General features: G+C 37.4%; 1 protein-coding gene and 1 pseudogene across 1 annotated transcript; both read right to left on the bottom strand.

Annotated features, from left to right (window-relative positions):
* Positions 1-833: 833 nt before the first annotated feature.
* LOC101104816 (taste receptor type 2 member 10-like) lies at positions 834-2,155 on the bottom strand (annotated as a pseudogene).
* Positions 2,156-12,264: 10,109 nt separating this feature from the next.
* Positions 12,265-13,164, bottom strand: LOC101122269 (taste receptor type 2 member 10-like). The gene has a single exon (XM_027965848.1). It carries the CDS (start codon positions 13,162-13,164, stop codon positions 12,265-12,267), a length of 900 nt encoding a protein of 299 aa, XP_027821649.1.
* Positions 13,165-14,587: the final 1,423 nt, after the last annotated feature.

Genomic DNA, 14,587 nt, shown 5'->3' with positions numbered 1-14,587 from the left:
GTTTTAAATTAGAGCTTAAGTTTTAAAGTATTGTGTATATGGAGGATGAGGTAACTAGTTTTGGCCTCTACAAGACTAGAATCGAGATTGGGGCCTATACATAAGCCAGGACCCTTGAAAAGAAATCTGTTAATGGGCAAACAAGAAAATAATATATGCTCAGCAAAAGGTTAAAATTAGGGAACCTTATCTCTCAACCATGACACTGAATGAAAGGAGAATGTGGAGGTTTTTTGGTTCTGAGAATTTCTAATAATATACTGTGTACATATATATTTGGGATTATGTAGTACTACCCATAGGGCAGGTCAGGTGGTCTGGTATTCCCATCTCTTTCAGAATTTTCCACAGTTGATTGTGATCCACACACTCAAAGGCTTTGGCGTAGTCAATAAAGCAGAAATCGATGTTCTTCTGGAACTCTCTTGCTTTTTCGATGATCCAGCGGATGTTCACAATTTGATCTCTGGTTCCTCTGCCTTTTCTAAAACCAGCTTGAACATCTGGAAATTCACGGTACATGTATTGCTGAAGCCTGGCTTGGAGAATTTTGAGTATTACTTTACTAGCATGTGAGATGAGTGCAATTGTGCAGTAGTTTGAGCAGTCTTTGGCATTGCCTTTCTTTGGGATTGGAATGAAAACTGACCTTTTCCAGTCCTGTGGCCACTGCTGAGTTTTCCAAATTTGCTGGCATATTGAGTGCAGCACTTTCACAGCATCATCTTTCAGGATTTGAAATAGCTCAACTGGAATTCCATCACCCCCACTAGCTTTGTTCATAGTGATGCTTTCTAAGGCCCACTTGACTTTACATTCCAGAATGTCTGGCTCTAGGTGCATGATATTTCTATGATAATGCTTATAAAATTCAAGATAAAAAGGATGATAAAAGATATCAAAACTTTCATTGCTTTGATATGTGCTTCTGTGCTGGGGTCTCTGAATCCTGTGGTATTCAATAGCATCCTCTGGTTGTGCCTCCAAAGGGAAATGAGCAATAAGATACATGTAATCAGGCATAGTATGAAGATGGGAAGGGTTCCAAGATTGAGCAAAATCTGGTTTCTAAAGAATTCCCCTTTATGCACTTCAACTGAAAAGATTACACTTCTATTCTTTGCTCTAGTATCACTAATTATCTTCATAGTTAGTGGAAAAGTAACTAACCATGAAATAAGCAAGTATCCCATTAGAAGGAGAAGAACCCTTTTGATGTCACTCCTCAACCAGAGAAAAATGTGGTGGGAAAAATTGGCCATCTTCAGGAAATAGAAGATGCTGAGGCTAGTGGCAAAAAAAGACACTTGATGGATTCAGAATTATCTATGAGTAAGTAATACAGTGAATTAGGTAACCACAGGAACACATTTCTGGAGAAAAATATCTTCACAAATCCATCGGCAGTTGTTAACCCTATCAGGCAAATTCTGGAAGTAGCTAAGCCCATGAGAATAAAGCTGATAGAAAACTTCTTGTTCTTCACACATTCAATGAAGTATGCAAGTCCAATAAATCCATCTCCTAAAACCCCCAGTACTGACTCACTAACTGCTACAAAAATGAGGAGGCCTTCTCAGCATATCTGCCAGTCCCTAATATTACTTCTGTTCCATCAATCTTAAAATGACCTGCTGCAGAATGAGGGAGGCATATACTGCTGCTTGATGGGAGAATGATTTTCTTCTCTTTCATTAATAAAGAATTGCAAGTGCCCCCATTACTGCCTTGTGATGGAATCCAAAATAACTTCAGGGGGACCCCTCCAGGTATGTCTATAAAATTTAGCTAGTCTAGAGAATGTGTGTCCAGACTGAACACCTTCCTCAATTTGTTAAGATGCAAATAAAAGTTTCTGTTTCACGGATTCTACTTGTCCTCCTGAGACTAGTTTGCATTTGTTACCCTGGATTGTACAATAGGAGTGGCAAACATATGCCTACAGAAAACACAGAGAATAGAAAGAAAAATTGAACTTCACCTTTTTAGTGTCAGCATTAACACTGACATTTATTTTGTGTTAATAACAGTTTAGATATATAAAGCAAAAATAGTGTATAGAAGAGATGTTTGAAATTAGTATTCTTTTATCTCTATGAGGAAATAAAAGCTGCTTCTTTGAGAAGATCAATAAAAATGATTAACCTTTAGCCATGCTGAGAAAAAAAGGGGCTAGAAGTGAAACGGGGTATAACAACTGACCCCATGGACATTTAAAGGAATATTACAAACATTTCTGGGTCCACAAACTTGTTAAATTGGATGAACTCTGTCAATTCTTTGAAAAATAACAATTGAAAAAACTCACACAAGAAGAAATAGGTAATGCAAATAGGCCTAAATCTATTTTAATCAAAAAGCTAATCAATAAGTTTCCAAAACAGAAAACACCAGGCACAGGTGGAGTTACTGGTAAATTCCAACAAACATTTATGAAATATTGTACTAATTCTCTTTAGTCTCTTTCAAAAAACAGAAGCAGAGGGAATATTTTACAACTCAGTCTAAGGTCAGCCTTACCATAACACCAAAACCAGACAAAGACTGAAGCTAGAAGCTAAAACTACAGACCAGTATCACTCATGACAATAGACGTGAAAATTTTCAACCTCATAATAGCAGATAAAATCCAACAATGTATACAAAATAATTGTATAGCACAAACAAGTGGGATTAAGCCTGAGTATACAAACTGGTTCAATATTCGAAAATCATTTAATGTAACTCATCATATCAACAAACAAACAAAAAAAATCACACAATATATCAAAAGCTGCTTAAATTCATTTGATAAAATCCAACTTTCATTCATGATAAAAACTCTCAGTAAACTAATAATAGAGGAAAATATCAACCCGATGAAGACTATAACAAACCTAGAGCTGGAACTGTACTTAATGCTGAAATATTCAAAGTTTTTCTAACAATATCAGATACAAGGCAAAGTTAACCTCTCTCACCACTCCTTTTCAGTATGTACTGGAAATTCTAGCTAATGCAACAGAAAAACAGAGAAATAAGAGGTATACCAGTTGGGATGGAAGAAATGCAACTACCTTTTACTGTAGTTGACATGAACATCTATGTAGAAAATACAAAAGCAGTGACCAAAAAACTCCTGAAATTAATAAGTAATTATTATAGCAACATAGTAAGATATAAAGTTGAGAAAAAAGTCAATTGCTTTCTTATACACCAGCAATGAACACAAGGAATTTAAGATTAAAAACCCAATATCATTTCCATAGCATCCAAAAATTGAAGTGCATAGGTATAAATATAACAAAATAAGTGCAAAACTTTTATGAGAAAAACTAAAACTCTGATAAATGAAAATAAAGAACTAAATAATTGCAACAATGATCCATGTTCATTGATAGGAAGACTCAGTATTTTCAAAATGCCAGTTCTTCTCCACTTGATCTATAGATTCAGTGCAATCCCAATCAAATTCACAGCATGTTATCTCGTTGATACTGACAAATTGATTTTAAAAAGGATACATTTGAATCAGTTCTAATGAGGTGGATGAAACTGGAGCCGATTATACAGAGTGAAGTAAGCCAGAAAGAAAAACACCAATACAGTATACTAACACATATATATGGAATTTAGAAAGATGGCAATGATAACCCTGTATGCGAGACAGCAAAAGAGACACAGATATAAAGAATAGATTTTGGACTCTGTGGGAGAGGGAGAGGGTGGGATGATTTGGGAGAATGGCATTGAAACATGTACACTATCATGTAAGAAACGAATCGCTAGTCTAGGTTCGATACAGGATACAGGATGCTTGGGGCTGGTGCACTGGGATGACCCAGAGAGATGATATGGGGAGGGTGGTGGGAGGGGGGTTCAGGGTTGGGAACTCATGTACACCTGCGGTGGATTCATGTCAATGTATGGCAAAACCAATACAGTATTGTAAAGTAAAAAAATATTATTAAAAAAATCCCATTCCACAAATAAAAATAAATAAAGTTCATTCAATTCAATTCAATTCAGTCGCTCAGTCATGTTGGACTCTTTGTGACCCCATGAATCGCAGCATGCAAGGCCTCCATGTCCATCACCAACTCCCGGAGTTCACTCAGACTCATGTCCATCGAGTCAGTGATGCCATCCAGCCATCTCATCCTCTGTCATCCCCTTCTCCTGCCCCCAATCCCTCCCAGCATCAGAGTCTTTTCCAATGAGTCAACTCTTCGCATGAGGTGGCCAAAGGACTTGAGTTTCACCTTTAGCATCATTCCTTCCAAAGAACATCCAGGACTGATCTCCTTTAGGATGGACTGGTTGGATCTCCTTGCAGTCCAGGGGACTCTCAAGAGTCTTCTCCAATACCACAGTTCAAAAGCATCAATTCTTCAGCACTCAGCTTTCTTCACAGTCCAACTCTCACATCCATACACGACCACTGGAAAAACCATAGCCTTCACTAGCCGGACCTCTGTTGACAAAGTAGTGTCTCTGCCTTTTAATATGCTGTCTAGGTTGGTCATAATTTTCCTTCCAAGGAGTAAGTGTCTTTTAATTTCATGGCTGCAATCACCTTCTGCAGTTAATTTTGGAGCCCAGAAAAATAAAGTCAGCCGCTGTTTCCACTGTTTCCCCATCTATTTCCCATGAAGTGATGGGACCAGATGCCATGATCTTCGTTTTCTGAATGTTGAGCTTTAAGCCAACTCTTTCACTCTCCTCTTTCACTTTCATCAAGAAGCTTTTTAGTTCCTCTTCACTTTCTTTTTTTTTTTTTTTTCCTCTTCACTTTCTGCCATAAGGGTGGTGTCATCTGCATATCTGAAGTTATTGATTTCTCCAGGCAATGTTGATTCCAGCTTGTGCTTCTTCCAGCCCAGCGTTTCTCATGAAGTACTCTGCATATAAGTTAAATAAGCAGGGTGACAATACACAGCCTTGACGTACTCCTTTTCCTATTTGGAACCAGTCTGTTGTTCCATGTCCAGTTCTAACTGTTGCTTCCTGACCTGCATATAGGTTTCTCAAGAGGCAGGTCAGGTGGTCTGTATTCCCATCTCTTTCAGAATTTTCCACAGTTTATTGTGATCCACACAGTCAAAGGCTTTGGCATAGTCAATAAAGCAGAAATTGATGTTTTTCTGGAACTCTCTTGCTTTTTTGATGATCCAGCAGATGTTGGCAATTTGATTTCTGGTTCCTCTGCCTTTTCTAAAACCAGCTTGAACATCTGGAAGTTCACAGTTCACATATTGCTGAAGTCTGGCTTGGAGAATTTTGAGCATTACTTTAGTAGCATGTGAGATGAGTGCAGTTATGTGGTAGTCTGAGCATTCTTTGGCATTGCCTTTCTTTGGGACTGGAATGAAAACTGACCTTTTCCAGTCCTGTGGCCACTGCTGAGTTTTCCAAATTTGCTGGCATATTTAATGCAGCACTTTCACAGCATCACCTTTCAGGATTTGAAATAGCTCAACTGGAATTCCATCACTGCCACTAGCTTTGTTTGTAGTGATGATTTAAAGTTCATATGAAATGTCACAAGACCCAAAATAGCAACCACAATATTGGGGGAGAAGAATAAAGTCAGAGAATTGACACTTGCTGAGGTCAAGACTCAAACAAGACAATGTGATATTAGCTAAAAACAGACATCTAAATGGAACAGAATAGAGAGCCCATAAATAGACCTACATAAGTATATACATCAATTGTCCTTTAACAAAAGAGCAAAAGCAATACAATGGAGCAGTCTTTACAACAAGCAGTGTTAGAACAATCAGACATCCACATGCAAAAAGTAAAATTAGGCACATACCTTATATTATTTACAAATATTAATTTAAATTACATCATAGACCAACATATAACCAAAAAGCTACAAAATTCATAGTAGATAACATAGTAGAAAATCTAGTTGATCTTGGGAATGACAATCACTTTTTGGATAAAAACACCACAGGCAAAACCTATGAAAGAATTAATTGATAATCTAGACTTCATTAAAATAAAAAATTTCTGCTTTGCAAAAGACACTGTCAAGGGAAGGAAAAGACAAGCCAGGGATAGGGAGAAAATATTTGCAAAAGACATATCTAATAAAAGAAAATCTTCCAGAATATATAAAGAAATCATAATGCTAAACACAAAGTAGATAAGAAACCTGCTTAAGAAGTGGGCAAAAATTTAAACATACACTCCACAAAAGCAGAAAGACAGGGGCCAAGTTATATTCTTCTGGCATCATGTTCCCAATCCAAGTACAGAATAAGGCCCTGGATGATTATGATACCCCGGAATGAAGAAGCTATTATTCTTGGTTTAAATAAGATTTCTGTCTCCAGCAGTGTGTGAGTAAGAAAACAGATTCTTTTGCCATTGGCAATTATATTGTAACCTCCCAAGAAAGGAGCTCTAGGGAAGACCTTCAAGGTCAACACAATACAGAAGTAAATAACCTGAGTCCTTGGTGATAGACTGGAACATTCTCTCCTTCAGATGCCTAGGTAGATGAGATAATTTCCTTATAGTTAACACTAGTTTGAGATAAGAATTTTTATAGTCAAAAGCTTCCTAATTAATATATTTCCCCAAAATATTGCTAATATGTACATATTTCCAGGTACCAGTTCATGCTGAATGTAATAAAGCATGATGTTTCCTAAGCCTTAGGAATATTAATAGTTAATGAGTAATTATTTTTATCTGTGGAAACTTCATTCAGTATATAAAATTAATATAAATGAGAACATATTATATTTTGCAATCATCTAGAATTATTGATTAAACTAATCAAATCCAACAGAGAGCATAAGTAAGAAAATAGTTCTATACATTGTTTAAAAAGTCCTTAGATTTTTTTCTATCTTCTTTCCAAAGAAAGCTCATTTTCAGTGTTACCACCCAAACTAAGATGCAAATGTCACATATTTAGCATGAATAGGATTTCCATTTTACCAGGAACAGAAATTTCATGCAAAGTAGACAGCATTTTCATGGTAACCAAATCTCAGCCTTTAAAAATCTACTTTGGAAAGGAAAATTTCCAAGCTGATTAGGATCTTATATCTAAAGCATACAAGAGTAGACAGTCTTGTCTCTCTAGGGATATTTTCTTCTATGGCCTATCCTGGCCTCACTGATGTTCCAAGTTGACAACATTCTCAGGTCACATCTGAGTAGATTAGAATTTTGGAAGCTGGAAGCAAACTTCAAGTAGGAAACTACTGGCCCCATTCGCTCCTTCTTTATAAACCTCCAACTTTTATTAGGGTGACAGAGTAGGTTGAATTGTGTTTCATGCCAAAAGGTATAACCAAGAGCTAACTCCTGGTATCTGTAAATGTGTACTTATTTGGAAAAGGGGTCTATGCGAATATAGGATTCAAGTGGAATCTAAATATTATGACTGGTTGTCCTTAGGAGAGAGAGGAAGAATTAACATACAGAAAGAAGGCCATGAGCAGCAGGAGGCAGGGATAGGGGTTACTACTTCTACAATTAAAGGACTATCAGGGGGTACCAGAAGATGGAAGAGCCAAGAAAGAATTCTGTAGAGTCTTCAGAGAGAGTGTATTCCTGCTGATCCCTTCATTTCAGACTTCTAGACTCCAGAACTGTGAGGAATAAATTTCTGTTTTTTGAAGGCAACAAATTTGTGGTAATTTCTTACAGCAGTCCTGGAAAACTAATACAGATGTTTCTATTATTGAAAAAATAATTAACAAACACTTTTTAGTTAAAACAATGAAATTTTACGTGAAAAGCTTCATGAATTTTTACTAACTGCATACATTCCTATAACACACCCCAGACCAAGAAACAGACATAATCAACTCCCCAGAAGACAACCTCAAGCTACTCCTAGTTACAACCTCACAGTCTCCCAGTTTTTTGTACTTATATGTACAAACTCATAGAGAACATAAATTTAGTTTCTTTCATTCACATCCAGTTTGCAAGATTCATCTATATGTTTACATATAATTGTAGCTCATTTATTCTCACTGCTATACTGTGCAGCCATGGAAGCCTGTCTTCTGGCAGTAGGGTGAATAAGCTGTGCATTATTCAGTTTTTTATTTCTCTTGCATAATCTTAAATGTCCCCTTCTTCTTTTTTTCTTTAGCCACTCAGCTTCTCTAGGGCATTTTTCCATTCTTTGTTTCTCTCCTCTTTCAAAAGCAATCCTCATGAGACTGACATCTCAAACTCTGTTCATTTTCATCTTTCTTCCTTCCTTGCTGTGATCTGCTAGGATTCTTGTTCAATATTTTCACATTTAGCATGACTATTTTTTCTTCACAAAGTAATTTTAGTCAAGTCTTAAATCCTCATTTCATAATAAAGTCTTCCATAAAATTTTTCCAGGAAGCTCTCATGCTAGTGTCAGGACCACCACGAATCTCCATAAGGAGATAGAGCAGAGTTGATTCTCTTCATTGCTTACTGATACACTTCCTTTAATATTCTTTGTAATAAACCAGTAATCTACTGAGTACACACACCTTCTGAGTTTTGTGAGCCAATCTAGCAAATTAATCTAATTCAAGCAGGAGTTTGTTGGAATCTCCAATTTATAGCCAATAAGTCAAAAGCACATGTAACAACCTGAGCTTACAACTGGCATCTGAAGTGGGGGTAGTCTTGTGGGACTGAGCCCTTAACCTATGGAATCTGATGCCATCTTCAGGTAGGTAAGGTCAGAGTTGAGATAATTGCTTGGTGAGGTTGGGAAGACTCCCATACATCAGAATTGGGTGTCAGAATCAATAAATATAAATCTACAAGATTACTCATAATACTACTGTTTGTAGCTGCAAGATATCAGAAACGGATATATACACAAAACCTGTTGGATCAACTCTGGTACATTCAGACAATGGAGTACTAAAAAGACGTGAAAAAGTATGAGAAATAATTTCACAATTGGATGCAGTGATTTCTTACATGTGATAGCAAACTATCCTTTCTATAAGGAATATGGAAAAATTTAATATGCACATGCTTGTTTATTTTTTCAAAAATAAAATTAGGAGGAAAAATTCAGAAATGAATGAGGTTGATAATTTATAGGGAAATATTCAAAATGAGATGGAAGTTATGGGAGTGAAGGATATATTCTCCTTATGCTTTTTGTGTAATTTTGACAGTTGAAATGATGATAATATTTTACATTAAACATATAAAATAAAGGCTGGGGAAAAAACCTAAAACAGACTCATTAAGAAACAAATCTCACTTTTTGAAATGAATATAAATGCTAAAGGGAAAGAAAGAGAACTTACCAAAGTAACTTTGGAACACAGTAGTATTTTGAATTTGTGCCCTGATACAGTCATATATTAAAAAGCATATTAAAAAGCAGAGACATTACTTTGCCAGCAAATGTCCATCTAGTCAAAGCTATGGTTTTTCCAGTAGTCATGTATGTCTGTGACAGTTGGACTATAAAGAAAGCTGAGTGCCAAAGAACTGATGCTTTTGAACTGTGGTCTTAGAGAAGACTCTTTTTTTCTTTTTGGAGAAGACTCTTGAGAGTCCCTTGGACTGCAAGGAGATCCAACCAGTCAATTCTAAAGGAAATAGGTCTTGAATATTCATTGGAAGGACTAATGCTAAAGCTGAAACTGAAACTCCAATTCTTTGTCAACCTGATGCGAAGAAATGACTCATTGGAAAAGACCCTGATTGAGGGATCTTTTGATTTGAGGGCGGGAGAAGGGGATGACAGAAGATGAGATGGTTGGATGGCATCATTGACTCAATGGACATGAGTTTGAGCAAGCTCTGGGAGTTGATGATGGAGTGGGAAGCCTGACTTCCTGCAGTCCATGGGGTCGCAAAGAGTTGGACACAACTGAGAGGCTAAACTGAACTGAAAGAAAAGAAAGAAAATGAAGTCGCTCAGTCATGTCCAACTCTTTGGATTCCATGGACTGTAGCCTACCAGGTTCCTCTGTCCATGGGAATTTCCAGGTGAGAATACTTGAGGGGTTGCCTTTCCCTTCTCCAGGGGATCTTCCCCTCTCCTGCATTGCAGGCAAGACGCCTTACCATCTGAGCCACCAGGGAAGCTGAACTGAACTGATAGTCATATATGAGCTGCAATAAAGTACTTGGCTGTAGTTAATAGTGTCTTCTTCCTCCCTTCCTTACTTCCTTTCCTCCCCGCCTTCTCTCTTCTTCTTTCCTTTCTCCCTTCATTCCTTCTTTCTTTTTTTCATTCTTTCTTTCCCTCTCTCTCTTCCTTTCTTCCCCTTTTCTCTTCCTTCTAGAAGTGGTATGAGTTAACAAGTCTGAAACTAACTTCAGTGTATATTAGAAAGAAGAAAGTGAAAGTAGCTCAGTTGTGTCCAACTCTTTGCGACTTCATGGACTATAGCCTGCCAGGCTCCTCCATCCATGGGAATTTCCAGGCAAGAATACTAGAGTGGCTTGCCATTTCCTTCTCCAGGGGATTTTCTGGACCCAGGAATTAAACCCAGGTTTCCTGTATTGCAGGCAGACTCTATTGCCTGAGACACCAGGGAAATACTCAGTGAATATTCAGTTCAGCTCAGTCCAGTCTCTCAGTCATGTCTGGCTCTTTGCGACACCATGGACTGCAGCACGACAGCCTTCTCTGTCCATCACCAACTCTTGGAGCCTACTCAAACTCATGTCCATCAAGTCAGTGATGCCATCCAACCATCTCATTCTCTGTCGTCCCCTTCTCCTTCCACCTTTAATCTTTCTGAGCATCAGGGTCTTTCCCAATGAATCAATTCTTTACATCAGGTGGCCAAACTATTGGAGTTTCAGCTTCAGCATCAGTTCTTCCAATGAATATTCAGGACTGATTTCCTTTAGGATTGACTTGTTGGATATCCTTGCAGTCCAAGGGACTCTCAAGATTCTTCTCCAACTCCACTGTTTTTAAGCATCAATTTTTTGGTGCTCAGCTTTCTTTTGGTCCAGCTCTCACATCCATATATGACTACTGGAAAAACCATAGCTTTGACTAGATGGACGTTCATTGGCAAAGTAATGTCTCTGCTTTTAATATGCTGTCTAGGTTGGTCATAGCTTTTCTTCCAAGGAGCAAGCGTCTTTTAATTTCATGGCTGCAGTCACCATCTGCAGTGATTTTGGAGCCCCCCAAAATAAAGTCTCTCAATACTGGATTGGGTGGTCTTTCCCTTCTCCAGGTGAGCTTCCCAACCCAGGTATCAAACCCAGGTCTCCCACACTACAGGTGGATTCTTTACTAGCTGAGCCAAAAGGGAAGCCCTAGAATACTGGAGTGGGTAGCCTTTCCCTTCTCCAGGGGATCTTTCCAACTCAGGGATTGAACCCAAGTCTCCCACATTGCAGGTGGATTCTTTACCAAATGAGCTACCAGGAAAGCCCTCAGTGTATATTTGGACTGAATAAATGACTATATAAACTGAACAAAGCAAGATCCATGTTTTTCATGGTTAAAGAGAGGATTTGCAACATGGCAAAAAGGAAGACTGTAGTTTTGAATTGCAATTAGAGACATAAACATAGACACATCATACATTACAAATAGAGAGATACATAGAGGCAGAGAGAGAAAGAAGTAAGTAGGTGGGTGTAATGTTTATATCCAACCAAATCTTGGTTTTCAAATACCCTTTTTCTCTCAAATAAATGAAGATTTCTTGGATAAATAGTGAACCCAAGGCTGGATGAGGAAAACACAAAGCAAGTCTGAAAAGTTTTGGTTTGTGAGAACGTAAGGAAACATGAAGAATGGGGCCACGTCAAAAGGACACAGGAGGAAATTTGAACTTCTTACTTGACAAATCTAGAAAAATGCAGGCATTGAAATAAATAAGAGAAATAATACAATAATAATATTTCTGTGTGTGTGTGTGTGTGTGTGTGTGAACTATCAATGCTTCAGGGAATTCAATTAAAATACAAAGATAAATCTTGTTTAGAGGCTTAGCCACCAATGACATCTTTATAGTCAATAGTCTCCAAGCTATTTTTGGCCTAGGGTTGGGGTGGGAGAAACCACTCCAAGGGAAGGAAAGTACCTGAGCCACTCAATTTGTGTATGGGATTAAAATCTCATTGAAAAGTGACATTACCTGAGACATAGTCAAAATCTTTTTGTAAAATTTTAGTTATGTTCAATAACACAGTTTAAAACACTGCAAGAAAGCAATGTAAGAGAAACAGAACTTGAGTAATTTCATTACTAGGCTACCTTTTTGTGGTATCCATTTCTGCCCAAGCCTGTCATGGAGTTCTAAGAAGTTTTTCTTTCTCCTAGCACTTTAATAGCTTCAGTACCCTCAAAGAGGCTTGCTTAAGCTTGCTGTTTCCAAGAATTAGGATAAATGAGTGTCCACAGGGATAGAGGATAGTGGTTGTCATACCAAAAATATACAGCAGTTTGTTTTTAGGCATAGTATCAATTGATATTTGTATGGCAGTGCCTACAAAATACAGGATAAAGAGGATGATAAAAGACACCAAGATCTTCATTGCTTTGATATGTGCTTCAGTGCTGGGATCTCTGAATCCTGTGGCATTCAATTGCATCCTCCTGTTGTGCTTCCAAAGGGAAGTGATTAATAAGAAACATGTAATCAGGCACAGTATAAAGACAAGAAGTGTTCCAATACTGAACAAAATCTGATTTATAAAGTATTCACTTTTCTGCATGGTGATCAACCCGGTTGTGTTTCTGTTCTTCATAATATTATTAATAAAAGGCATTGTAATGTTTGGGAAAGTAAATAACCATGAAATGGGCAGACATCCCATTAGAAGAAGAAGGATCTTATTGATGTGACCCTTCAGCCAGAGAAAAATGCAGTGGGAAAAGTTGGCTATCTTCAGGAAGTAGAAGATGCTGAGGCTGGTGGCAAACCAGACATTTGATTGATTCATAATTATCCATAAGTAAGCTATATATTGACTTAGATCACCAGACAAATACATATCTGGAGAAAACAATCTCGCATATGCATCTGTAATTATTATCCATATCAGGCAAAATCTGGAAGAGGCTAAGCCAGTGAGAATAAGGCTGAGTGTAGAGATCTTCTTATTTTTCACACAGTTAATGCAGTTTACTAGTCCAATAAACCCATTCCCTAAAACCCCCAATACTGACTCACTAACTGCTACAAAAAGGAGGAGGCCTTCTACTATACTCAGCATGTCTGCCAATCCTTAATCATGTTCCTGTTTCATTAACTTTCAATTACCTGCTGCAGAAAAAGGCAGATATTGCTGCTTTGTGGTAGGATGATTTTCTTCTCTTTCATTTCATAAAGACTTAAAAGCACACCAATTGTTGCCTTGACATGGAATCCAAAACAGCTTGACAGAGATGCCTCCAGTTATGTCTATAAAATTTAGCTAGTCAATGTATGTCCTGACCTAATGCTTACCCACAATTTGTTAAGATGCAAATAAATGTTTCTGTTTCCTGAAATCTACTTGTCCTCCTGAGACTATTTTGCATAGTTACCGTGGATGGTACAGTAGGAGTGCCAAACACATACCTACAGAAAACAGCAGAATAGATCATTGGAATTTATCATGTTTAGTGTCACTTTTGTTGCCATTTATATTGTGTTAATAATGACAGTTTAGATATATAGAGCAAAAACAGTGTGTAGATGAGATGGATGAATTTAGCCATTGTAGAACAAGCTGCTTCTTTGAAAACATCAATAAAATTGATTAGCATGACCAAATGTCATGCTAACTAACAGGCTTTCCAGGTGGCTTAGTGATTAAAAAATGTGCCTAGCAATGCAGGAGACTCAGAATGCAGGGGCTTGATCCCTGGGTTGTGAAGATCCCTGGGTTGTGAAGAAGGAAATGAATGTCCACTCCAGTATTCTTGCCTGGAGAAATCCATAGATGGCTGACCCTGGAGGGTTACAGTCCACGGGGACACAAAGAATCAGACTTAACAACTGAACACACACTTAAGTGTGCTAAGAAGAAGAAGAAGAAGAAAAAAAAAGGGCCGGAAGTGAAATGTGTTATCATAACTGGTCCTGCGGACTTTTAAAGGAATAGTATGAGCAATTTATGTCCCCATTTTGAAAAATTAGATGAAATCTATCAATTCTTTTAAAAACACCAGTTGTCAAAACTCACACAAGAAGAAATAGAAATGTGAATAGGCTTAAATTTGCTATTAAAATGAAGGGTTAATCCATAAACTTCCAAATCAGAAAACAATAGGCCCAGGTGGATTCACTGGTAACTCATCATAAACCTTAAAGAAATATTATGGTAATTCTCTCCAGTCTCTTTCAAAGGATAGAAGCAGAGGGAATGATTTCCAACTCATTCTAAGTTCAGTATTGCCCTAATACCAAAATCAGACATAGACATTACTAGAAGATAAAACTACAGACCAATATCTCTCATGACCACAGACGTGAAAATTCTCAATGCAATATTAACAACATTAATCCAAAAATGTATAAAAAATATATAGCACAAACCAATGGTACTTAGGCTGAATATACAAACCTGGTTCAACATTTGAAAATAAAACTGGCCCAGTTTTTAACTAGGTTGAGTATCATGAATTCTTTTTATACTCTGGATAATAGTTGTT

This window comes from Ovis aries, chromosome 3 (genome assembly GCF_016772045.2).
Source record: "Ovis aries strain OAR_USU_Benz2616 breed Rambouillet chromosome 3, ARS-UI_Ramb_v3.0, whole genome shotgun sequence".
Classification (NCBI taxonomy): Eukaryota; Metazoa; Chordata; class Mammalia; order Artiodactyla; family Bovidae; genus Ovis; species Ovis aries.
Note: the sequence above shows the minus strand (reverse complement) of the source record. Positions and strands in the feature narration are given on the sequence as shown.